General features: G+C 38.9%; 1 protein-coding gene across 1 annotated transcript in view; it reads right to left on the bottom strand.

Annotated features, from left to right (window-relative positions):
- Nucleotides 1–1,966: 1,966 nt before the first annotated feature.
- The window catches only part of xylt1 (xylosyltransferase I), a 157,723-nt gene continuing 132,479 nt past the window's right edge, over nt 1,967–27,210 (bottom strand). The window contains exons 9-11 of the mRNA XM_088342384.1: nt 23,152–23,350; nt 10,766–11,099; nt 1,967–8,096 (exon numbers count right to left, since the gene is read on the bottom strand). Coding sequence (XP_088198510.1) covers nt 7,774–8,096; nt 10,766–11,099; nt 23,152–23,350 — 856 coding nt within the window. The 3' untranslated portion in view covers nt 1,967–7,773. The remainder of the gene's footprint in view (nt 8,097–10,765; nt 11,100–23,151; nt 23,351–27,210) is intronic.

The following is a 27,210-nucleotide window of genomic DNA, read 5'->3' on the forward strand; positions in this document are numbered from 1 at the left end:
AGATTGCGTACCTCTTAAGGATAAGAATTGAGAGCTTTTGACTTGATTCAGATCTGGCCCTTTTAAATAAAGTTCCAGTACTATTAAAGGGGATTGGACTATGTTGTTAACTTTCTTTTATAGTAACAAAGAGAAACAAGTGTTTCTGTCAAAGTAAGATTTAAATATTGCTGATTTTCCGAACCATATTATATTTGAAATAATAGAAAGTACGGACATCAGGAAGTGAGGAGTCAAATTTAAAGATAACCAGACAGAAACGATCAAATCAAATTGGAAATAGCTGTGTCAGTCTCATTACGTCAGTGGTGGGACGTCTGGGCCTGCAAGGCCTTATTTGCTGGCCTAAAACATATCTGAATCATTTGATGTCAATTCTATTTTGTCCATGAATACCTATTAAATAATTCCAAATTGTCTGTCGACTTCCTTTCATTGTTTATCCCATGGATGTGCTGATTCCAGATGTGTGCTTTTATGTAAGGGCATTCAACCAATCACATTTCAGCCGTTACTTGTCACTAGGGTCATTCAGCTCAGTGAAGTTGGATGGAAAGCGTTTGTGAACAGCAGTTTTCAGTTTTTTCCACAGATTCTCAATTGGATTGAGGTCTGGACTTTGACTTGGCCATTCTAACACCTTGATATGATTTTTGGTGAACCATTCCTCTGGGGGCGATTCACCACCTGCTGGGAGGCATAATGAAATGTTAGCGGTTACACAAATTATGATATACTGGGGGCGGTAACAGAAGTACCACAAGGAAAACGTGAAGAAAAATATGGTATTTTCGTGTGCACTGCTTCTGTCAACCGGACTTTTTCAGCCCTAAATCACCTAAAAACTTACATTGAAGAGGCTCAACTTTCAGCATTAGTTTTGATGGTGATAGAAAAGAACTTCTTCATGGAACTGAAACACATGGAGAATCTTTACAACAGAATAATTACAATCTTCTTGAGGAAAGAGAGGAGGATATTTATTTTTTGCACAAATAAAATCATTCCTTAATAATAATGGAATTTTATGAGGATATTATTGATGCTTTCTTTATATGTGTCGCAGCCGTAGCTGCAGCAAATGTTTTATACCCATAAAATAGTTATTGAGAGCTTGATTGATTAAGCCTACTGAGAGCTTAGGTATAAAATGCACCGTCCACCACTTGGTTATCGGACCATTTAAGGGGATTAAACGCTGTCGCTTCAAACAAGGGTTTCTGTTAAAGATTTGAATATCACTGGTCGTCTGAAGCTCGATATCTTTGAAATAATATAAACTTTGAACATTAGGAAGTGAGCAGGTGACTTAAATGACAAGACAGAAAATCATCAAATTAAATTGGAAAGGTACTGTGTCAAACTTCATAAAATACCCCTGTTTATTCTACCTCTTATTTTTTTTTATATTATATGACCCCAACACTGTTCTGTAGCCACTCGCCTGAAAAGCAGTGCGTTACTACCAGGGTTGGGAGGGTCACTTAAAAATGTAATCTGCTACAGTTACTATTTACCTGTTGAATAATGTAATCAGTAACGTTATTCAAATACATAATATTGCACTCATATAACCTGATTACTTTTAATTATTTGTGGATTACACCAATACAAAATATGCTAATAAACACATACTAATAAATCTAAATAAAATTAACACATTTGGTTTTACAATGTAACCTTAGAACAGAATAGAGGAAACTTAGATCATATATTTGCTTGTAGTACAACAAAAAGTGCTCACATTTAACCACGTAGTATCGTGTATTGAGAAAAAAATACAAATTTTTCTTTGACGTGGCCGACAAGCTCGGTTTTACTTCACATTAAGAACCCAATATTGTTGACCTAGTAAATTTCTCATATAATATTTGAATCCTAACCACCTAACGCCGTTACATGTGTTGTGTTACTCCCCAAGCCTGATTAGTACACAGTGACAGTGAGAGCAGTTTGTCCACTGAATTTTATTTTAAAAAAGCAGTCAAGATAAAGTAAGACAAGCCTGACACAGTCAACAAACCGAATCTCCCAGAGGGAAGATGAAAAACAAAAGCAGATAGAGACAAAAGGCCTGATGATATATACCAGTACAACATAGCACACCTCTTCTTTTGGTCTTGTAGTACCAGTTTTAATATTTACCGTTTCATCAGGTAAAAAAAATGTGCAGAGAAGGTTCTAAAAGTCATCTAAGGCACACAGAGCCTCCCCAGAAAACAAAGGTAAAATAAAAACCAACAACAATGAGGACACAAATTGATAGGGGGAGTTGAGAGAAATTTGTGCAACATTTGCTCGACGATACATTCAAGCAAGAACGACAACAATCCGCCATTCGGTTTTCTCAGGGAGGCCCGGACACCGGACCAGGTTTTTGTACGCTTTCTGCACACGTTGACGACTCCTTTTACAGGCATGAAAATCAGTTGGGGGTTAAATAAGTGAGAATGGTGTGGCGGAAATACCGTATTTAATTGTGTCTAACGAGCACTGCAAATGTTTTTGAATATAAAAATCGCTGTAAAACTCAGTTTGACTTTTTCTTTTTCAAACTAAGCATTGAAAGTGACAAATGTTGTTGAAAGCAAGCGACTTTGATTCAAATCTATTATTGACAATACCAACAATACCAATTTATTTATTTAATCTCCTTCAAAGTCTGATTCAGCATTAGATACACCATAGAGTTGTTTTCCTCATTGTGATTTTTTGCGTTCTTTTATATAATTTGGGACAGCATTGATAGATTAGGATTCTCGAAATTAGATTGAGGACTCGAGCTGATCTGATAGGATGCTGTGACTTGTCCCTCCTTTGGCGTGTTTTTATCTAAAAGCACTCTTGCACACATTATTATCCAAAAGTCATATTGAGGAGGCTGTGTCGCCCCCCTCTGCGTGGGTGGGCGGCCAAGACAGTATAAGACCAGGCACTTCCTTAAATAAGACGGGCTTCTTCTGCGTCATGTTGAAAAAAAGCTTTACAGCAGTGTATTCAATCATTCTGGCATCCAGTGACTCGGTAAAAGAGAATATGGAGCCTCCTGGTTCTTCTTTTTAGTACAACGGGGATTTAAGATAAAAGAACCGGGCTATGGTTCAGGCAAATCTTTGAACTTTGTTTCCTCAATTCTTTAACATTTGTCTCTGGTACCGTGAAAAAAAAGGCATAATGAGATAAAACCTAATGCGAGTTACACAAAAATAAATACAGTAGTCCTGCCCGCGCAAACAAAACTCATTTTAATTCAAATGCACCATGTCTCACTCTGGGAAATCTCACAATACCCCCCCTCTCCACCTCAAAACATTTTCTCCTCGGATTTATACAATTCACGTAGGTCACCTTTTTTGACTTCAAAACGGTGAATTTCTCCTATAAGTGAGAGATTTTCATGCCTGACGTATTTTCACACACCGCGTCTTTTACATAGTAGCGCAGTAAAAAAGGCTTATATACAGTTACTTCATTGTTGATCATTTGTGTTACAAAATAAGACGTTGACAGTGAGTTACATTGGAATCATTCTTTCACCAAAAGTGCCAATAAATTCACATAGGTGTTGAGAAAACGCAACCGACGGAGAGCAACAAATTGTCCTTGGGAAATCAATGTCGTGAAAAGGAGGGTTGTGTGTTCCATGGAAAGAGGAAGGTGAACTTGAGATTAATGAACAGTAATATCTCTAAATCAGCCTTTAAAAAGCTAACATATACTTGCCTGTTGGTAACTAAGCATTGTTGAAAGACAGATTGAAATCTAATTGGCTCCAGTTACTCAATGTTTGAGGGGCAATTTTCCCTATGACCTTATCAGCGATTGTCTCCATGACGGCTAAATCATTTCAACGTCGATATTGTTTGCTAATTAGTCTGCATCCTAACAAAATGGTGCTTTGCCATATTATATGGAGAACCATCAATGTCAAATAAATAATGAAAACCTAAAAGGTACAGTGTTCTTTTTGTTATTTGACTACTAGATGTCACTGTATGGTGTAGTCCAACTAAAAACGAGAGCTAAAAAGCACAGGGAAGAATACAAACTACGGGGACATAAACTGGGGAAAATGCACTTTTTTACTTTTAAGGTTATGGGTATAGGTAACAGCAAGATGACGGATAATTATGCCAGCTCCCATTAAACGAGGCTCATGTTATGTAAAATAACTGGGAATTTCTCAATCTATGAGTATGTTTTAAAACACAAATTTATGATATTTATGATAGTTAATTTATTTTTGTTTAATATTTAAATCAATATTTTTTTCATGAATTGTTTTTTTTTTTACTACTAGAAAGCGCTAAATAATACACACTGTCCCTTGAAAAGTAAAGATAATTAAAATACACATGGAAATTAAAAACTGATGAATATATTTGAAAATGTAAATAATGGAATAGAAGTACATACTTGACAAGTTTATTCTGTTTTAAATACTGTACTGACGAGATGGCATAAGATGCCAGTTCTTTATTTTACTATTAAACCGAACTGTTGTTTGTTATTTTGACTATTATGCATTGTTTACATCACTATCGGCCAATAATGTTACTGTCCTTTGATTTTGAAGCTCATCCATCCATTGTCCGCACTGCTTATACTCAGTAGGGTCACGGGGGTGCTGGAACTTATCCCATTTATCTTCGGGCAGTGGGCAGGGGACACCCTGAGCTGGTTGCCAGCCATTCGCAGGGCACACAGACAGGCAACTCACTCGCTTATTCACATCTAGGGACAATTTGGACCAGCAAATTAACCCTACATGCAGGTTTTTGGAATGTGGGAGGAAAACCGGAGTGCCCCACAAGCACGGGGAGAACATGCAAACACCACACAGGAAGGTTCTATCTCAAGACCTCAGAAATGTGCCGCAAACATGCTAACCACTGCGCCGCCGTGCTGCCCGATTTTGAAGCCATTTCGGAGATTTAATTAAATAAACGTACGAGATTTTATAAAAAGAAAAGGCTCAGGGGTGGCTTTTGAGTAGGTTAGAACGTCTTATCAGAGGTTTGAGTCCTCTCCTGTTCTCCTTGCAAGTTGAAAATCCATGGATGTCTTCCCTCTTTATTTTGTGTGTCTACCAAACTATAAACTTATCAACACTGAATACAATTAGATTAAAACAGATAAGAAATAAATACAGTAATAAAATGAAACAAGCATCTATGAATAAAGTCTATTTGTACCATGAACAAGTTTGATAAAAATTTCATGATTCGTTCCCTACTGAAATTTGCAGCATAAATTTGAAAGAAGATAATTTTTATTTATGAATGTGTATTTTCACAGAATTTACTCTCAAGAATTATTGGCATTTATTCCTCTTGCTTATTTAAAAAAATGTCTTGCATTTATTTTGTCTTGCGTTTCATTTTAAAATATTGAGACATTTTTGGTCCTCCGTACAAGCGATGTAGACCTGCACCGTGAAAGCATTCAGAGCATAGAAAGCAGTAGTAACCAAAAGTTTTCTCTTCACTAAGGATCATCAAGAAAGTTAAGGTCAACGTTTCATTTTTGGTGAGGTCGTCGAGGAAGCTGGCCTTTAACCCCCTGGGTCAAGAGTTGCTTTCTCTTGGCAAACCCAAACAAGAAAGTCTATTTAACAACATTTAATACCATATAGGTGCAGGTTGTAAAATGGTACAGTATATGTTTGAGTTGTTGGCCTTTGTAAATAAAGGCAGCTTTTACAAAATAAACTAACAAATGATGAAAAACCAACAAATATTCATTATGCTGCCAAGGCAGCATCACAATTATGTAGTCACTGACTAAAAATATTAGTATTACTATAAGCTCAAAATAAATACTGACTCATGGAACCCCATTCACTCAATTTTGAGACTTGTTTTGTATTACCCTATACAACATGAAATGTCGTGGGAATAATCTGGAAACAAATATGGCAACACTTAAGGTCATCTTGGAATCTTGTGTTTCAAGTTTAAGGGAGGCTGGTAGGAAAAGTGAGCAGGATATGGCAACAAATTTAATGTTCCGACACTGAAAACATTTGGAAAATTCACTCATTCATCTCCCGCCCTGTTCAAATGAATACTTGACATCCGAAGCCAATATTGGCAGGGAATCCTAAAACTTGATTACATATTTAATGAATACTGAGTTTGTTTTACCTTCTTAAGAAACTTGTGCATTTATCGACATATTTGTGACTGATGGTTTAATTCGCTACCTCAGTTTCCTGATCAAGGAATCAGCTTGAGATGTGTAATGTGTTTTCTCAACCGTAGACATTTTTACAGTACAGGAAGTCCTCCGTTTATGAACTAGTTCCGTTTATACGGTAGCCATGTAACCCAAATTTCCCCCTATATCAATTTCAAGCTTAAGCCAAAATTGTAGACTGTAGCCTGGAGGTAAATTTGGGTACAGTGAGCCCTAGTTTATTTATTTATTTATTTTATAACAATTATTATACATTAAAATATTCCATTATCCACAAACACAAGTGAGTTTTTGTCTTTTTGCAGGCCTAACCATTTGTTTGGAACATAAAGGTAATGTAAGCTGCACATGTAAACATTTATCAATTTATTTATTCAACAATAAGTACTTTATTATAGACTAATTAGCCAATCAGAATGCAAAACAAAATCCATGATGAAAATCTGTGAATGAGTGAGACTGTAAAAGATGAACCGCATTATAGTGAGGGATTACTGTAATACAAACAGAAACCTTTTGGTAGGTTAATACTATGAATTCAAAATTGTTATTATTCCAAAATTAATTATTTCAGTCATCCGTCAAGCTCCCTCATGATGCGCGTTCAAGTACGTGCATTTTTCTGACACGCAGAAATAAGCTCTTTTTTTTATACTTTCTTGGTGTTTGGGTTGGTGTCTGGACTGCACTTGAAGCTGGCCTTTTCTTACGTTCTGCATTTTCATGCTACACTAACAAATAGAAACAAGATTAACTCCACTCACACCCCATTTGCTTTACCCAGTGCGTTGGCGCGGTGGCAAAAAACATAAACGCTCTTTAAATTCAGTTAGCCATTGTTAACACATACTTGATAGCTAATCTATTTAACTCAAACAATGCCAAGATTTTTAAGTAAAAGGGTATGTAAACAAATCATAGGCTAGAAAATACAATATTTTTTTCATTGTTAATTTTAAAACGTCGATGCGTAGAACAAATCATGATCCTTAAGTGACTATTGTACCAACAGAAGCTAAGATACTTGGGACTGAATGGTGGACAAGGCATGGCGTAACGTCAAAACATCACAAGTGGAGCACGTCATAAATCGAGGACTCTGCATTGATGGTTTCTTCAAGAGATATCATATTTGAAGTTCTCTAAAAGGCAGTAAATATTTGCTCTTCATAAACCTCTTGCTACCTTGGCCGTGTTGCTCTTCATGCTAACTTTTGGGAGGCACTGAATGAATCTGGTTCCCCGCAGCTAAGGCCTTTAGTGGAGCCACTCTGCCCCGTGCTTGAATATCCAAATCCAGAATTCATAGAGTAGCAAAAGAAACACTTGAAATTGCAAGATTTCATCACATTAAAACTCCCGCGAATAAATAGGGCGCAAAACTGAACTGGTAAATCCACGGCGTAGTCTTATAAAAGCAAGGGTGGGCGTCGCTAACATTGATCCACTTCTCACGTTCCCTTCGTCTCCTGAGACAGAAGGAGAACTCCCCTGGCAACTGCGCTTATAAATAAATAATAAAAGCAAAGTCAACAGTGACTCCTGCGGCCTCCCGTCCAGCTGGAGGCCTCGCTGCTACCTGATGCGCCCGTCGTCCCGTGGCAATCTCATTTGGGATTTGGGGTCCGGGCTCAGGGAGCTCCAAGGGTTCTTGGTGCATGACTGCATGATGGGGCAGGCGCTGGGGCCCACAGCGCAGATGTCCGCGGCCTCCCACAACTCGCCTACTAAACCGTCCACCCAACGCTCCAACTCAGGGCCGGTCAGGGCCGCGTTCCTCTTGGCCCGCTCTACAGACGCTGGGCTGACGGGGATGTTGAGAACCGGGTTGAGGCCATGGAAGCTCTGCTCCATGTAGCTGTTCTTGGGAGGTCCATTGTGCAGCTTCAGGGCGTCCTCTGAATGATGACGAAAAGAAACAGAGCGAGAACGGGTGGATGAGGAACCTCAATGAATTACCTTTACACCAGTATCTAAATTACCATAAGGCACACCAGATTATAAGGTGTACCCTCAAAATATTACTTAGTGAGAATTTCTTTTTATATGTATAAGGCACTCTGGACTACAAGACGCACAAAATTCAAACTACAATAAGAGCAAGAGTTGCATATTTAAAAAAAATAATCCATAGAAAATAAAAATGAGGAAATCTTGTCTCACGACTTAAATTGAATTGGTATATTCATAAATGTTTACATAATGTATGCATTTCATTGAAAATTTGCATTCCCAAGTTTCTTCTAATTGTGTTTCTGGTCTGTACTGTATTATGAAGCACACTTTCCAATTTCTGGCAAATTTAGGGTTTTTAGATGCATCTTATATAATATTTTCTGTTATATTGAGCTACCACTGTGACTTTCAACAGTATTATTTTAGGTAGATAAAATTGTTGCTGATGTCTGTTGGTTACTAAGAGAGCACCACCGCACTTACCAACAGCGATGGATGTGCAATTACAGAATTAAATGGTAATTTACTGGCAAAAAGATTAAAAGTTAAAAAACATAATTATGAAAAGTAACATTACAAAAAATAATCAGTGGAGTTGAATATCACCTCCCCCACCCACACTTGATCAAAAAATAGCCCTCCTGAGACTACCCTCTATTTGACAAGGACCAACAAAAGACAAAAAAGAAGAAATATTACATTTGGAATTACATTTGCTTCATGGTCTAGACATCATGTGATTAATTGTCTTTGCTTAAGCTTTACCGACCTTTTAATTGTCCCTTTTAATAGTTGTTACAAGGGTGATCCTAAAAACATTTTACAAAATAATGAATAATAGTAAGTAAATAATAATAATAATAAATAAAAATTAATAAAAAAAAAAATATATAAGTAATTAAAAAATACAAAAAAAAATCCAAACCGAAAAAGAATGATGATTTTTCTTTAAACTGTTCCCTTTGTAGTATTCAAACAAGTATTCATAAATTATGTTTACATTCAATACATGCAAAATGATAAAAAAGTGAAAAATAACACTTTCATAAAAATCTAAGGACAACATTCTCCAGGAAAAAAATGTTCCAAAAACACGCAAAATGGTTCAAATTTGTGAAGAAAAGCCTTTACAACACATTTCATAGAATTTTTTTCAACATTTTCCCAAAATGTTTATTTCTGTGACCAGTTAAACTAAGTATTTAGCTCAGTGCTGGTCACAAAAAACGAATAAACAAAAAATGCATTAAAAAAAATATGTGAAACTTGAAGCTACAAAAGTGAGCCTCATTATTAGGTTTAAATAATTCTGTTAATGTGTTATAGATAATATATTATGAACCATTAGCTTTGTTGTTATTGGTACTTGGTGTCAGTATTAGAGGTGATTACTCAACAGTTAGACTCTGCCCTACCAAAGTCCTACCAGTTGAAATCAACTTTCTTGTTTCATTTAAAACATAATTTTTCGTTCTTCTGTTGACAATCGACTCCTTCAAATGTCCGAGACACATTTGTTCCTTAAACCTGATCTGCAACTGAGCTGTAAATTCCTCACTGGTTCTCTAACTGGGCCAGCAGCCATTCCCTTTCAAGCTTGCTTGTGGAGCACAAACGCTCTAACACCCGCATGCGAGCAGACAGCGCTTTTCATGTCTTGGTGACGCACCCCCCAAATAAAAACTGCAGTCAGACATTGAGGTGCACCATCTGATGGAACGCCCAAAAGGAGCAGAGCTTGCTCCCTCGTCACGCAATGCCGAATTCATGTCGTTTTGCGTGTAGTCGAGCGTGGATGTGGCGGAGCTTCAAGTGAGTTTTTGTTTTTTTGCAGGTGCCTAAATCAGCAGCCAGCAGGTAGTGGGTCACGTTGTTAACTTTTACTGGCGCTGCATGTAAGGGGATGCCAGACATGGCAGTAAATAAGCAGCATGAGGAATGAGGCGCTTAGAAGCAGAAACCGTAAAGCTTTTGGCAAAAACACAGACGCTGTCCAAAGTGCAAAAGAAAAAAAAAACATGTCTACAACATTACAACCTTGTAGGCAAAAAATAGATGCATGTTATTAATTTATATCTTGTAACTTAAGGGACTCTATATAATATTTGACCACTAGATGCTGCTGTATTGTGTTTTGTATTAGCCTAACTACAATAATTTTTGCTTTAATAAGCAAAATCCACCTCTTTTTATTAATCTTTGGGGGAGGCCATTTTGAGGCATGTTTACCCTGGAGTGCCATGTCTAATCTTGTTGCATTCAATGTTTCACCACATTGATATCAACAACAATAATGACAATTCTATTCTATTCTTAAAAACTGATCCTGTCCAGTTAACTGTTGCTAAAGCTAGAAGGTCTCTCCAAAGTTTATGTAACATGGTAAAACTTTATTTATTCCTAAACACCAACCTTCTTAATTGTATTTTTTATTTAGTGTGTGATTTTTCTCTTTCAAATTTAGACATTAGGGCGGCATGCAAGCAAACACATGCTGTCAGATTCTTATCTACGCACCCCACAGTAAAAGCAAAGGCGACTGTTTAATGTTTGAAACGATAGAACGGTAGAACTTAGCGGAACTTGTCTCTCTCTTAAAAGGTTCTCTCACCTTGTCGTATAGGCAGGTGCTTATTATAGGCCAAAGGGGTAATAAGGAAGCGCATCTCGGCCACGGGGCTCCAGTGGTGCAGGATGCGGACGCTCCACACGCCAGGACGCAGAGGCTGGTTGAGCGGCGGCCGGTAGTGGGTGAACTCGGCAGACGCGTCGATGAGAATGTCGTATGTGGCGGCGATGACGTTGGTCGGGTCTATCCAAACCACCGTGACCGTAACGTTGGGTCCTTTGGTCCACTTCTGCATGCCCACTGTCTCATCCATGGGGCCCATCAGGCCACCAAAATTGCGGAAAATCCGTTCTTTGGCGTCCCAGTCTGTGCCGATCTGATACGAACACACACACAAACATAAGTAAAATGAATTGGAAAGAGGAAGGAAACTGTAAGAGATGGGGTTGTGTGAATTCCCTCCAGTGAACAGAAGGCAGCAAGAAACTGCATCACCATTTCGCCATACTATTAAGATAAGCAACACCCGGGCTGAATTATCACTGGAAATAATCTTCAGCATGCATTTTTCATCAAACAGCCCAAGCCTACACACAGCAGTTATAGAGTGTAGCATACAGACGCTGACAAGTCTTTTTTTCCCCAGGATGTCGAGGGGGGCGTGTGGGTTTGTGTATCGGAGTCCGTTTGTCCACAGCATATACATTTACCCGACTTCCATTACCTTGTCTGAAACTGCATTAAGTGAGACCGAACTGAAAGCAGTGACAGAGAGAGCAAGCTAGATGATGACAATAAATTAAGTTGAACCTTTGACCAAAACAGGTTATTTTCAAACAATTACTTTTCTCTAGAAAATATTGTGATAAATATATAAAGTTTGGTTTAGTTGTTTTTGTTTCAAATAATTTACAATGATGTAGTAATTAGTGAAGTCTGATGATGTTCGTGTAGTGAGGCACAATCAGATTTACAAATAAATAAACCTCCAGTACATCTTATTCATCATTTGATTGGTCGAGCAAGAAAGCAATATATATATATATACACAGTAAACTACAGCTTATTGTCTTACTTTAACTTATAAATGAAGTATATATGCTGCTCCTTTTATAGGAGGAAGAACTTGGGACAGAAGCTGATGATGTCCTTCTCTGTTATGCAACAAGAAATCATTTTTGGGATGGATTAACTTGCTCTTAGCTTGCTAATACTATGACTACGGTAATTTTATTGTTTGGGGCTGAGGTGTGCACCAAATCAAATTCTTAATCTCACTGTCCGACATTAGGCAAGATAATTGCGTGCCTTACTCTGCAAACGCTCAGCACAGTAATACATTCTATAATGTATTGTATTAATGATAAAATATAATGTGAAAATGTAGCAATATTGAAGCACAAAATCAAAAAGTTGTGAAGTCAAATGAGAAAGAACTGCAAACCAAAATCATTACAACCAGTTTTTGATTTCATATTTATGATGAAAGGTAAGCACATCGTCACCTGCCACCCCTGAATGCTCATCACTGGTTGTGATGTTGTTAAATTAAATATATAAATTACGGTAGGCATACACGAAATACTCGATACAGCCGAAAGAAAAAGCCACCGAAAGATGTCGTCATGTCGAACATGAGACGATCCTCACAAAACTTAATGCACAATGTGGCTGCTTTTTCTCCATTTTACACACGAGAAAGAAGGAGATGGAGAACGCTGTCAAAACAAGAGTTCGGCCAGGCTTTTGACGAAATGACATTTTATTGAAAGTGTGTGTGAGTATTTCTGCTTCCATGTTTCCATTAGCCGCTAGCCGGACTGACTAATGTTTACTTGCTAACGCTACTGAACTGACTTAATACAGTTTAGCTGTTTTAATCCATTAAGTTCATTGGCTAGTGGTAAGATACATACAGTGAGACTTCAATTAACTATTATTATTGTACTCTGGCAAGCATGTTCGTGTGATTTCTTTCTGTAAAATCAGTTCCCTCCTTCTCTTGTTTTCTTGTCACTATTTACTCTCACGTCCATTAAAAGCTAAATTGTTTAATATATCATTAAAAAGGGACATTTAGACTGTGTAGGGCGGCAGCTACAAGCTATTTATTTTTTATTATATTATTATATTACCACAAGATTTCTTGTGTTGTTAACCTTTAACAGTTTTACTTCTTTTGTATCACTTTCTTGTCTAACAGATTTTTTAGCACTTTTTTAAAAATTAGATTTTAATCAATTAAATACCTATAGTTAGCATCTAGTAATATGCCTCTTAGTTACTTATCATTTTATATTGCACCTTTTTAGCATGGCTGTGCCAAATAAGTGGTTAACATTTTTTTAAATTTTTTTTGGGTGATTCAAGCATTTCACATTTCCGGGTCTTGGTTTCGGCCACAGAATTTTTACTTTAGTGCTTCCCTGGTACAAACACATGATGTACCTTCGCAACTCTGTTGAAAAATCATTATAGTAGCGGTGGGTAAAATATATACTTTTTACAAAGTACAATTCAACTTAGATATCGAACAAATTTTCCCTAAACATGTTTCAGTCCGAGTCAATGTTGATGTTAAGCCCCAAGAAAACTATCCCATACACGTTGTATTACTGAATAACAGGATGAAGCCTCCCCTTATACAATTGTTACAGCAAAAAATATATAGGATTAGTTATTTTTTTTTCATACTGTATATTGACACAGCAATGACAACTTGCTTGATGCAGCGAATGGTATTCACTATATCATACGTGTTTAATAAATGCAGCACCAATAGATCTCATTGATGAGTGAGGAAAATAAATCTCTCTGGAGAGATAGCCGGCTACATTTATCACACTGGAGCATTTGCTGGATCTCAACACTTTTTCCAGTACGCAAAATGGAATTGGAGTTCTCACTACGGATAGAGGACGGTTGTATAGATGCCAAAGATGGAGATAGCGCCCGCAAACATGTAAGAGGTGCTGGCGGAATGGTGAAAAGGATGACAGCTTTAAGGAGCGCTCATCCTTAACAAAAGCAACTGATTAACGTGGCTTTAACCTGCCGGCGATCAATGTCTGACTGGAAGAGACTTTGTATTACACCCTTTGAGAGTTGAGAAAAGGATGTATGTGATAAATATAGACCAGGAAAATGAGTCAGAGTGAAGCATGTGTCTTGTGCACAAGACAGCTTACTTTCATCTCAATTATTTGACTGACCTTTTGCTATTGCTGCCCTCTGGACTTTGGTTCTACGCTCTTCAAATTGCTAATCAACCCTTGTCGGGCACCTCTGTAGCTCATTAGTTTATCCAATGCTGACTCCATGGCATCTAACATCCTCAATTGATTGGCAATAAGAACTTGGAAGGAGAGAAGGCAATAATGCTAAATGAGAAGTAATATCTATCTACCTACCTACTGACCTACCTGCCTAAAAACCCAACCGCCTACCCACCCTATAGGTATATTTTCTTAGTTTCCAAACCTATTTTTCATTCATTCATTCATTCATTCATTCATTCATTCATTCATTCATTCATTCATTCATTCATTCATTCATTCATTCATTCATTCATTCATTCATTCATTCATTCATTCATTTATTCAGCTAGTGACACAGATTTTGTCCACATTACTCCTGAGTTAAAATTTCTTTAACATCCCTAACGTCAACATTTTCCTGCTTAGACGTCAAACTACAGAAAGGTGTTAGTTTTGTGTTTTCATGATATAAGGAAAGTGCCTTGTGTGAGGTCACACAATATTGATGGAAGCCATTGCTTTTCTCCTTGTTGCAAATACAGAACAATCTTGATTTTACTGATTTATCTACAGGTGTTGTATCAAGCTTTGTGGAAACAGAGCGTATTGATTTTGTGGATGTTTTTTCTACAGAAATGTCAATTGCTCAGACATGAAACTTCAATAAAGTTGGTCATGTGACTAGTCAAGATGAATATAATTTTAAAACGTTTTTATATATTGCGTAGGGCAGTGTTTCTTTAAAATAGCGTGCCATTAGATCTTGTTTTGTATGCTGCTCCAAATGTCGATTTATGGAATTAGTTTTGTTATTTTATAAGAAAAACAGGTTCAAATATTATGGTAAAATGTGCTTTACTCGCAGATAATTCTGCTTGTTCTAAGTACATTTTTTCTTATTGTGCCAAAAAAGGCTGCCACAAATAATTCTATTCAAGTGACTTTGATGAGATCATCTTTACATTTTCAAGTAAAGCCGTGTAAGCCTGTATTGACCATTTAAACGTTATTAAATTAAACTGGAGCATCAAATGTATTCTTTTTGGTAAGCATTTCACTTGTTGGTGTGCAACCTTTTCAATGAAAAAAGTGTACCTTGGCTCTAAAAGGTTGAGAAACACTAGGATAGATTCTTCCCAGGTCCAGTCTCCAACTTGAGCAATACAGGACGCCACAGGAATCAAGAAAGTCTTCAGAATGAAAATGGGTCAAATACGGATTAACTGCTGGCTTGTTCGAGCTAGGGCCTATAGCTCACGATGCAATGACCTCCGCTCACAACCTGTCCCTTGGTGCCTATAACCCAATAATCTTGGGCTTAGGACCAATGTCTGTATGCTCACAAAGTCAAAAGCTTACGACCTTGTTGCGCTTATAGCTATACTTAGAAGTAGATGCCTATGCTCTACTAACTCTGATCCGGTAACTTCTTCTTAAACTGCGATCCAGTTTCTCACGTTTTCTCTTTAACATTACATTAGCTAAGCTTAAAAACCGCTAAGATGTTAATACTCAGGTCTTATTCACCTGCTTGGCTGCTTCCACATCATTTTTCCACTCCCTTCACAGTATGTACTGTATATTTCCTCATTTATGTTCCTAAGAGCAGAACCTTGGTTCAAAACATGAATTCATTGCCTTGCTGGCGCCCACAGCACGACATATCCGTTAATTAAGAGGGGTCAACTTGATCAGGCAGCATGCTGGACGGTCACAGTTGGCATCTGGCACTGTTTAAACCCGGAGGGCGCGCGTGCACCCTTGGGCCCCATTTGGAGCCTTATTAGTGGCCCTGCTTTGTGGATGTAATGAAACACAGGTGTTCTCGTGGCATCAGAGGATTTCCTGAGGCGGTGGTTACACTACTGATGACTGGATGTTGGCCATCCACGTTTTAATGTGGAAAGATAGGTGAGAAAGACGTGTCAAGGAGCAGTCAGCTATAATCATAGATTGGAAACATTCACAATGTGCTTTCCTAGAAGTGTCACATCATGCAGCGTTTGTTGAGTTTGGTGTGATAAAAACATTTCTGCACTTGCATTTTTCTGCAGCTTATAAAAACAAATTCCGATTAGCTTACAAAGCCAAGAAGGGACATGTAGCATCATTTATATGACACCGAGTTACACCACCAAAGAAGGATCAGGACTATGGGGAACGTGTTATCAAGGGTTTAATTTCCTTCAATGGATGGTGAAAACTGCAACAGTACAATGCAGTACTTCCAGAGCATTGGTCAATATGTTGCACATCTGCAGCATATTTCTGAGGTCATGGTTTCAAATCCAGCAACCAGCCTTCCTGTGCAGAGTTTGCATGTTCTCCCCTCGCTTGCGGGGGTTTCCTGCAGGCACTCCGATTTACTCCCATATTCCAAAAACATGCTTGTCAGGTTAAGTGGCTGGTCAGAAATGTGAATGAGCGAGTGAGTTGTCTGTCTTTGTGTGCCCACCTACTGGCTGGCCCATTCAGGGTTTTCCCTGCCCACTGGCTAAAGATTGCTAGGATGGGCTCCAGCATCCCCGAGAACCTACTGTGGATAAGCGGTGCAGATAATGAATGGATGGATGGATGGATGGATGGAGACGGATTGTCAAGGAACCATCAGGTTAGGGCCCGGTCACACCGCCATTTGCGTCTGTATCGCGGGTAAAATTTTGCGGGTTTTTTTTGCCCGTGGTTGCCAGCGATGGAAAATGCGCAAAATTGGCCAACCCGCTGTTCATCGGTGGTATGCCCGCAAAACAGACGCCGGCGATTGTTCCGCTTCCTCATCGCGTCATTTTCGCGTCATTTTCTCGTGTGGACCACGGGTATAAAAGCTGCCGAGCCGGCGTTATGCCGAGAAATGCATCCTTGCCGAGATTTGCATCCCCTCGCTACTACAACCACTTTTACCTCGTTTTATCCCACTTTTATATCACTTTTAGGGAATTTAATGGCGAACATATAACCAAAACCACTTCGTCTTGCATTTGTTGGGAATGTAATACAACTTGAACCATTCCATCTTTGTATTTGTTGTGAATGTAATCGAACGGTAATGCACGCCGTATACAAATCACTTTTGAGCAGGTAACATGTTTATTTTGCCTTTTTCTATTTAAATCGCTCGTATTGAAACTGTTATGCACTCTACCATAAAGCTTATTTCTGCATAATAAGCTTTACGGTAGAGTGCATAACAGTTCTCAAAAGTGATTTATATACGGTGTGCATTACCATTCGATTACGTTCACAACAAAAACAAAGACGGAATGGTTTATGTTGTATTACATTCCCAACAAATGCAAGACGAAGTGGATTTGGTTATATGTTCGCCATTACATTCCCTAGAAGTGAGATAAAACGAGGTTAAAGTGGTTGTAGTAGCGAGGGGATGCAAATCTCGGCATAACACCGGGCTGTAGAAATCATAACCGCTCAAGACACAGTCCCGTGAAGATCAAGATTTCAAGCTATGGCACCGAAGAAGCCAATATGTTATTATTGTAATAGTTTTTCATTTTTATTTTATTATCTTGTTATGAAATGAAAAGAAATGTCAAGAAATAAAAATGGATTAAGACGAGGTCACTACGGTGACGGGGATCCGTGTCCACCCCTTGACGTCTCGAGCACAACTGACGTGTGCTCGGCAAATCGCGCTGTATATACGCGGAGAAAGGCGTTTGACCGTCACACGCGTAACACGCTAATTTCACGTAATAACACAGCGATACAGGCGCAGAACGTGCTATGACCGTGCTCCACCCACGATTACCCGCTGAAATTTCGCGTCCTACCCATGTGTAACCACGCCCTGGCCGCGGCCAGAGCACGTCGTTCCGCGTCATTTCCGCGTCATTACCTCGAGTGCCGCCCGCGGTTAACACGTGGTCTAAAGTTTTGAGCAGCACAAAACTTTTTCGCGCGACCAACCGCGTGTGAATTTCCGACCGCGTGTAAAGCACTGCTGTATCTCGTCTATATGGCGATCTCAAAGCGTCCAACAGCGTCTGCCTCACGGGCAGAAATTTCTGGCCATGATTCAGCCTCGATACGCCCGTGAAAGGCTTGGTGACCGGGCCCTAAAGTTTTGAGCAGCGCAAAACTTTTTCGCGCTGCCAACCGCGTGTGAATTTCCGACCACGTATAAAGCACTGCTGTATCTCGTCTGTATGGCGATCTCAAAGCGTCCAATATCGTCCGCCTCACAGAATTGAATTAAATTTCTGGCCGTGATTCAGACGCAAACGGCTGTGTGACCGGGCCCTTAGCCATAATGTCTTTCTTTACATCGGGTGTCCTGGAACTGGGTGTAGCATGGAGCTTCAAAGTAGTATTATTTCGCCAATTCTATTTTATTTTTTACTAAAAGCTCAAATAAACAGGAACTATTTCTGTAAAATACTTCTTGATGAGCTTAAAACGATCTTTAGCTATGCATTCTATTTTAAACACATTCAATTATTTATCAGAGAAAAACGATTCCCTCATAGGCAACACACTCCCCGTCTGGCCTCGTAAATTGCTGTTACTAAACCTTGCAAGGAGGCAACATAGGACAAAAGATTAAAAAAATGAAGGCTAAGAAACGATTCTAATTTGGTTGAGGTCCAAATGACTAGAGCTGCACATACTTAGAAATGAAAGAGCCACATGTTTGTGGCCATCCTTCAGAAAGAAAATCAATGGAACATTGATCTGAAAGTTACCCCTAAATAAGGTCAAGCCTGTGGGCCATTCGTCAAGACTTCATGGCGCATTGATGGAATAATTTACTGACATATATGTAGACATTATGTATACCATCTATCCCCATTATGACTGTAGGTGGGCTCAAGAGTATTTCTGCTTACTTTGGGCTAGTGGGAGGGTAAACCTTAATTGGACCGGCTACCAGTGACTTGGTACAGTATATGCGACATTCCAGCTTTGACGTCAATAGAAATTCATTCATTCATTCATTCATTCACCCCATCCGAGCTGACATCAGGTAATGGGCATGGTACACTCTGGACTTATTGCCAGCCAATCACAGGTCACACATAGACATTCAACCCCTGAAACTCATTCCAAGAAATTTGGAGGCACCAATAAACCTGGAATGTAGGAGGGAACCTATGAAGGCACAGGGAGAACATGCAAACTCTGCACAGAGAGGCCAGTAGCCAGAAGTTAACTTTGAGACGGACGTCCTAACCAGTCAGCCACTGAACCACCCCTTAGAAGATAATTTGGAGTATTTTTTGCTACACAGCAAAAGTACCTATTAGAAAAAGAAACAAAACAAAAGAAAAATAATCATTTTTTTCAGGGTAAATTTTCTTGATCAACTGCCTGATCATTTTGCTCATAACAAATATAGTTTATGATATATCTTTTAAAGAATAGATTTAGGTGAAAAAAATAATACTTGATGAAAATTATCAAGCGCAACAAATGGCAGATAGCTTTAATCATTCTATATTTTTTTATAAGTTGTTTTGTTGTTCTTTTTAAAGGTAATTTATTACATTTTAGAATTGGTGGTTTATTCTAGTACTTATTTTCATGGGTAGTAAGAATAATACTTAAAATACACACATGCATATTTTTTTTTACCTCATTAATATTCTTACAATATTATAAAACACAAATAATTGAACGAACAAATAAAATCTATTTGTGTTTGTATACAATATACACAAATAATTTTGCTTTATTTTTAACTCTTAGTAAAATATTATTTAATCAGAATTTAAATGAAAATAAGTAAAACAATACTTAAAATAACTAAAATTATCTGCCAGCAGTACCAGACTTTTTTTAATTTCAGTGTAGTTTTTGTAACGTGGCAAATATACAATGCATTCTAATTGGACTCTTTTTGGCCATATTTATCACCCTTTTTAAACGCTATTGTTGGTATTATTTTGGTCTTCTGTTCTGGTTGGAGTTTGGAATGGTGTGACGAAGCATTGAAAATAGTGGAAAATATTTTGGACACTCTGATTCAATTTTCTGTGCGTAATGTGGATGTTATCATGTCGGTCATTGAACAAGCGAAAATATTTCAAACCCGCTGAAATAAACGTTATTTTTAAAGCTGTTCACTGAGGTTGAAGGCTATAGATGCCGGAGATGATTTTCATATATTCTCTTTGAGGAAATTAAAGGTTTGAATGTAAAATTTTTTTATCAGGGTTTGCACACCTTTTTAATGGCCGAATTCAAGCACTTTTAAGGACTTTAAAATCAAGTTTTTCAATTTTTCCAGTACCATTAAAAGAGAAAACTGGTGTTAATCATGTATTTTGCAGATCCACAAATATATTTATGATTTACATAAGACTTTTTTAATGTTATGTGTGCATTTCATAAGGTGTATGCTTTCTGACATCTTGGGTGATTCGCCAATATATTTGTAGATCTGAACAATTTGTGTATACATCGTTTTGAGACAAATTTCTCCCTAGATAGGGGTTGGGTAAAATAATGGAGCTTACATTTTCAGTTGCATGAAGTTCTTATTACAATTTACGATTAGGAAAGAGAACCTTAATTTTTTGCATGACAATAATTGATACCTAATCCTTGCACTTATACAAAACTCATAGTGCCTTGTATGAGTATAGAATGCACCTGTCCTCTTGGGCGCAACCCATTGGGGGCAATGACGCTTCATCGGATAATGCCATACAAACTAATGCCAGCTGCGGTTAATCACGAGGTAAGAAGACACGCAATGACAAAACGAAGACACCAGATTGTTGTTAATGAGACTTGTTAAGAAAGATGGCAAGAATTTCAAGCATTTAAAAGCACCTCACCCAAAATTCAAGCATGTTTCAAGCTTTAAAAATACAACATTTAAATTCAAGTATTTCAAGCACCGGTACAAACCCTGTTTCATGAAGGAAGAATTTCTGATTTATCTCATTATGTTGTACAGTTGTACCTAATAAAGAAGACTCCAATGACATTGCGTCACGGGGATCTTCTCTCATTAGTTCAACGATCAGACTGATTCATCCTGCGAAAGGTAATACTTCTGAATGTCATATAAATGCCATGTCACGTAAAAGTCGAGCTGATAGACTCATTTCAGGTGCTCAGGCTTAGAAACTCCAGAACGACATCACGCTGTAAAAGGAATATAAAAGCCACACAGCGTTAAAAGGAAAGACTTATCAATCTTGCTTTACTGTTTTGCAAAGGCGAATTCGGGGAACACGTTAAGCCGAGAACGAGGTTTATCTTGCAAGTTAAGCATATAGCTTTTGTATAAGGAGCCATATCTCCCCTGACGACTGCAATGCCACGATGTCTTCTTAAAAGTCTTTCTGCTGCCGTTTTGTAAGACAGACTGACAAGCAGACAGACTGACAGGCACGGCACGCTGCCAGACACTGAACGCTTGGTGAGGCTCAGCATCCAGATAAAAGCCACCGCTCACATCACTTCGCTGTCACTCACGCTTTCATACGCTCGGCACTCGGCGGGAGGCTGAACTTCCCTTTTCGCTCCCTTTGAGACGATTGCGAGAAAGGTCAAACAGAGACTGGGAGTGTCCAGGTAGACACAAGTGAGGCCCCCTCGGGCAACAGCAGACTGAAGCGATCTGTCGGTTGCGTTTGATGACATTTTGGACGTGACCTCCGCTCCAAGCTAAGTGACGAACTGGAGCGAAATGTCAGTTTGCATTACCTCATTTAATTTTGCGGATGCTGCAAACGCATTCTCCTGTTGTTGTGTCAGAGCGCCGGTTGCCGACTCGTACAATGAGAAAGAAAATCTAGGCATGCATTCACCGTGAAGGTGAGCGGACATTCGGGATCAACAAATAAACCCGTTGTGAGACTGGCCAATGAAGCTGATTGAATTCAATAAAGGTGCACTTTACAAGGCCGTTACATTCGTCATTTTGTTATTATCTTGGCGAGGTCACAGTAGTGCAAGGTCAACATTGGCCGTGTGGTCTTGCTCAGTGATGTTTACTGGAACAATTTCTGAGGGCCCGACATCCTGTAGTTGGCCCTGTGCTCACGGTCTGGCACTGTTGAGCTTGATTGGCATTTATCATTGGTGGTCCCCTACCTTCTCTGTACCACGAACCAGTTAACTGTGTCAAAATATTTAATGGTCCTGGCCAATAACTACAATGACAATAACAATAACAGCAATGAAGAAAAAAAGTTCGAGTTGAATATGTAATCAAGTGCAATATTTCCCTTGTTGCATGAACCAATCTCACTATGGGCAAATCTGTGCAAGTCATTGCAACACACTCTGGTCACTGCAATTATGTTTAACACAACTTGTATTCAAAAATAAAAAATCACCATGTAAACCTTGAGAAAAGTGTGTTGCGAACTATTTGGACTTAAATGGAAATGCACTGCCTCAAACACCTGGTACACTCCCTTGGGAGAATGTCTGTGACCGTAGATGTGTCAAAAAATAATAATAAGCCAAAAATAAGAGTATTTATTTTTCTTGCTGAGCTGTAAAAAATGACTCGAAGCCCAGTACCGCTCTTCAACCCGGGGTTTAGGAAGCCCTGCCATAGACCACTAGAATTGGCAGCTTTGCCACTTACCCCCTGGTACTGGTGCACTGGTGCACTGGTGCTCTTCATCGTTGAGAGCAAGTTTAGCCTGAGCACATGTGACCGACGTGAAAGGGTCTGAAATACCATGGTGAAGCGTTACTCAGTTTGACTGGTTAATCCTGCATAATCCTGGAAAGACGCAGAGACTTCCACAGGTTAGGTAATGGGACCCTGACTGCTATTAGATATCTGGATTAAATAATTTGACCCATTGTAAGAACCTATGCTTGTACAATAGGACCTGGGGGGTTCCTGGTCCAGGACAAAAATTGACGTCATGTGGCTTGAGTAATCAGGCAGTTCCTAGAAGATGAAGGAATTGATTACATTGACTGGCCCCTACGTTTGCATACCCTTAAATCTACCCAATAGAACACTTTAGGGCGGCCCTAGGTTGCTGCGCAGAATATCCAAGGGCTCAGGGATGCCCTGGTTCAGATCTGGGAGAAGGGCTCTCAGGACAATTCCCTCGTGTTGATAGGAGTATGCCTCAACATTGTGAGGCAATAAATTCACAGTGTGGTTTTGACAGGAACCATTTTTCGAATGTAAATATTTGGTGAACAGAGGACTCAAAAGATATGCCAACTTACCTCTGCAAACATCAACCTGCTGAATGTGCTTTTCAGAGGCGTGGTTAACTTGAAGATTTTCTTCGGTGCTACCCATGTCTCCATTGTCTCAAGCTTGCTTGTTGCTAAATTAGTGGCGTGGTGTCTCACGAGGTAGCCCTGGAACTGGTCGGACTGGAAATAGAAATGCACGGACGCTGGGTGCCCCATGGGAAAATACCTGGAATACAATTAAGGAACATTTTAGCAGAATGTTGTTTCAATGTGGCATGCAAGGACAAAATTGAGCTATTGATGTTCATGCATACGATTTGACGGTAAAATGAGTTCTCCAGCTTTTTGACACAACTCACATTAAAGCTGTGACCTTTAGTAAAGCGCTACTCATCAAATGTTCATCTCGAATACTAATCGTCACCCTTTATCTATAGCCTTATGTATATGTCTGAGGGACAAAGGTACGAAATGGATACAATCATTCTGACAAGGTGTCTCTATGAGAGATGAACCCCGCAATAATAATGCTTGTGTCATTGTACATAAGGGGTCATCAACCTGTGGCCTGCGGACCATATAGAACATCTAATTCTTCTGAAAGATGATGCAGTACATGTGGCCGCACACAGCTTGATTATCCGGTCGCACTATACAATACAGTGACACCTAGTAGTCAAATATTACATACATAAAGTAACTTAAAAATGTCAAATCTCAAATCTGTTCCAGGTTTTATGTCTTTATTATTAACAATAGAAAAATACATTTGTACTAGTGGGAGTGGTAATGAAAAGATGCCAGTACACATTTTAGACATTTTGTAAAGGCCACAGTTAAAAAGGTAAAAAGGATAAATACAAATATCATCAATCTGTACTGAATATTTTAATTTAGAAACAAAAAGGGCCTCAACTTTGAGGGGCCTGTTTGGCTTCTTCTGTCACTGATAGAGAATAGACTCTGCTTTGGATTCATACATACTATGAGAAAGAGTTCAAATACGGCTCTTTTCCTGCTCATTTTCTTTTTACTTCGTTTTTTAACTAGCATTGCGGGATCTCAAAGTTGATGACTATGCAAAACGGGCAATTAAAACAAGATACTTGTGTCTCGGACAAGAATAATTTATCATACTACCCTAATATACTACGCCTGTGAGCTTAAGATGTGATTTTAAGGTTCTGTTGCTTACATTCAAAGGTTTGCATGGATTTTCCCTCTTACATCTTTTTAATTTAATTGCGCACTATGTTACGGCTCAGAGTCTCTGCTTGGAAAACGCTGGTATACTAGTGATTCTGGGGGCCAAGAAGAAGTCTGCAGGTTCGAGAGCATTCTCCATTCAGGCCCCTGTGCTTTACAATGCTCTGCCCTCAGAGATAAGATGTGGAAGTATTTAAATCTAGACTTTTAAGACACACCTTTTTAGCTTATGAGTGATGTTGACCTCATACTTTTGTTGTTTTGAAGAAAAAGGATGAACCTTGATGTTGCACAATGCATGTGTTGTAAGCCATCGACCGGCACCTGGACCTGAAGCTCGACATTATCTGAAGCAGTGGTCTATAACTCGATTGATCTGAGGGATGCCGGAGATAAGTGTCTGATAGATAGATAGATAGATAGATACTTTATTCATCCCCGAAGGGAAATTCACATTTCCAGCAGCATCCCTGAGCTGAGAACAGTACAATAATAATGCCAAAAGAATACAATATACAAATACCCAGTGTGACGTGCAAATGCCCACTGTAGTGTGTTATATAGAGTAACTAAATAGTGCTACACAGAATACATATTGCAGTAAGATTCGGTAATATCCAATGTAGGGTGTGGTTGGGCCCAATCAAGTTTTCCACAAAAATAAGGTTTGGATAAGAAGATTCCAATCTTTCCAAATATTTTTTTATCCTTGCACATAATGAGATCAAAAAAACAAAACAAGATTTCATATGAAAATAAATAGATCAATCAATAAAAAAGAATCCATAATTAGCTTAGATTAATAATTTACAAAAATACATGACCATATATAGATGTGATTTCCTTTTAAATACACGTAGGACGAGACATTTCTATTTATTTTACATAACATGATCCTCACCCAGAAGGAAATTACATATTGTCTGCCATCTTGCTGCTACAGGTAACAAGAACAAAAAAAAGACAAAAGGCTAAGCAAAAACAAAATGAAAAAAAAAATGTGTTTAATGGTCACTTTGAGTCTCTGTAGCTTTCATTCTTATTTGAGACTTACTGCTTGTTGTTTGTTGCATGACAGAGTACTACAACATCTAGTAGTCAAATAATACACACTGTCCCTTTAGTTTTCTGATTGAGGCGCCGGTCAAGATTTTGAGACAGGAACCGCTAAACGGAACTATTCTGTTGTTCCCAGTACCTATAGTTGTTGATGTTAATGATAAATGCAGAGTCTTTTGATGCTCGTCCAATATCTATTGCAGCCTGGTCAAAAGACGATTACCTCGTAAGTGATCCCTTCTCAAGGTTACCTAATTGTTCTCATGCAGAGGTTTTTGGAGTTATTTCTTGCCCTCATAAAGGTGTCAGATCAGAGTATGTTGTAATGATATTTTGTGCAGCCCTTTGAGACTTTTTGTGCTGAATAGCTATACAAATAAATATCACTATATGGCAAGCAATAAAAGGACCTTGGGCCATAGTTTGTGACCACTGAATTAGAAGCAAAATCATGTAGGAAAATCACTTCTGGGATCTTGACAGTAATAAATAAACTTTGATATTCCCTGCTTTAGACCAGACTCAGAAAACGTTTGACAGCTGAGACCACAGAATTGTCATCCACATTAGTCTTTAAAGTGGGAACACACGCGCTCGGCCATATTGGAACTGGGTCATTCAGTCAGTTGGAGTTAAAAGAAGGTCTTTCCCTCCCGATTGGTCTCTTTGTTAGCGCGCCTCCGAGTGACTTCTGGAAAAACAAAAACACGCCCGGATGGCCACTGCCGGGCAACAACCCGCAGCTGCTCTCAGTGTATGTCCTGCCTCGCCTATCCAACTCATCTTTTTCTGCTCCTTTAAATTCATCTACATCCTCAGACTTTTCCATCAGCTAGTGCATCATCCTCTCGCACTGGCTGCCGCTATGCCCGGGGCCTCATCAGTATTCCGCAGAAAGGGCGGGAGTCGGCCCGTTGCGGTAAATGCTACCCTGACAAGCGGAACAGCAAATATTTGCACCCGCACGAAAAACAGTGCATTCTTTTTTCAAGTCTTTTTCTTGTCGCTCTTCTCGAGTTGTACATCTGTTTTTCATTCTTGCCGCTCTTCTGCGTTCTCCTCGGTCATGATCCTTTTCTTTGTCTCTTCCCTTGGCTTTCGTGTCTTAGTATTTCCCAAAAGACCAAGTTGGCTGGTGAGAGTTTAGTCTGCACAGAAGCTCCATTCAGCCCTTGACAGCCCTCACAGTCACGGTGGGTTGCTAAAAGAGTCAAATGCAGCCTCCTGACTTCAACCCACAGTGACGCATATGCTGGTTCTCCCAAATGATCAATGAAAAATCGTGTACAATAATCCCTTGCAATAACATGGTTTACTTTTCACAGTTTCTCTACTTTGCGGATTTTCACTGTGCATTGTGTTTCGCATTCTGATTGGCAAAACAAGCATGCCTCAAATCCAGCCCGGAGGCTAGTTACAGCCAGTGAATACATTTTTTCTGGCCCACGGCCTTCGTCATAAAGTTAATAATGTTGACCGCAGAATGAAAATAATTTGTACCAAAGAAAAACCAAACCATTTCATCAGATGATGGCGGTAGCCCTTTGGCCACCTTGCCCTTGGCTTCCTGTGAAAAATATAGCCTGCCCCTTTTCTGCCATGGTGACTGTACATAAAAAAATGAAAGATGACTGTGAGGGCCACCGCTTTCAGGACAAGTGGAAATTGGAGTATTGTTTTCACAGAAATCCGAAACTGCGCCTGCCTTATTCGCTAAGAGACTGGGGCTGTTTTCCCAGCATATAATATCAAAAGGCACTGAAGAGAAAATTTTCTGACTACAAAAAGCTAACTGGAAACGAACACCCGAGAAAAGTTCAA

The sequence above is a fragment of the Urocampus carinirostris genome, chromosome 8 (assembly GCF_059441175.1).
Source record: "Urocampus carinirostris isolate Australia breed hairy pipefish chromosome 8, RoL_Ucar_1.0, whole genome shotgun sequence".
Lineage (NCBI taxonomy): Eukaryota > Metazoa > Chordata > Actinopteri > Syngnathiformes > Syngnathidae > Urocampus > Urocampus carinirostris.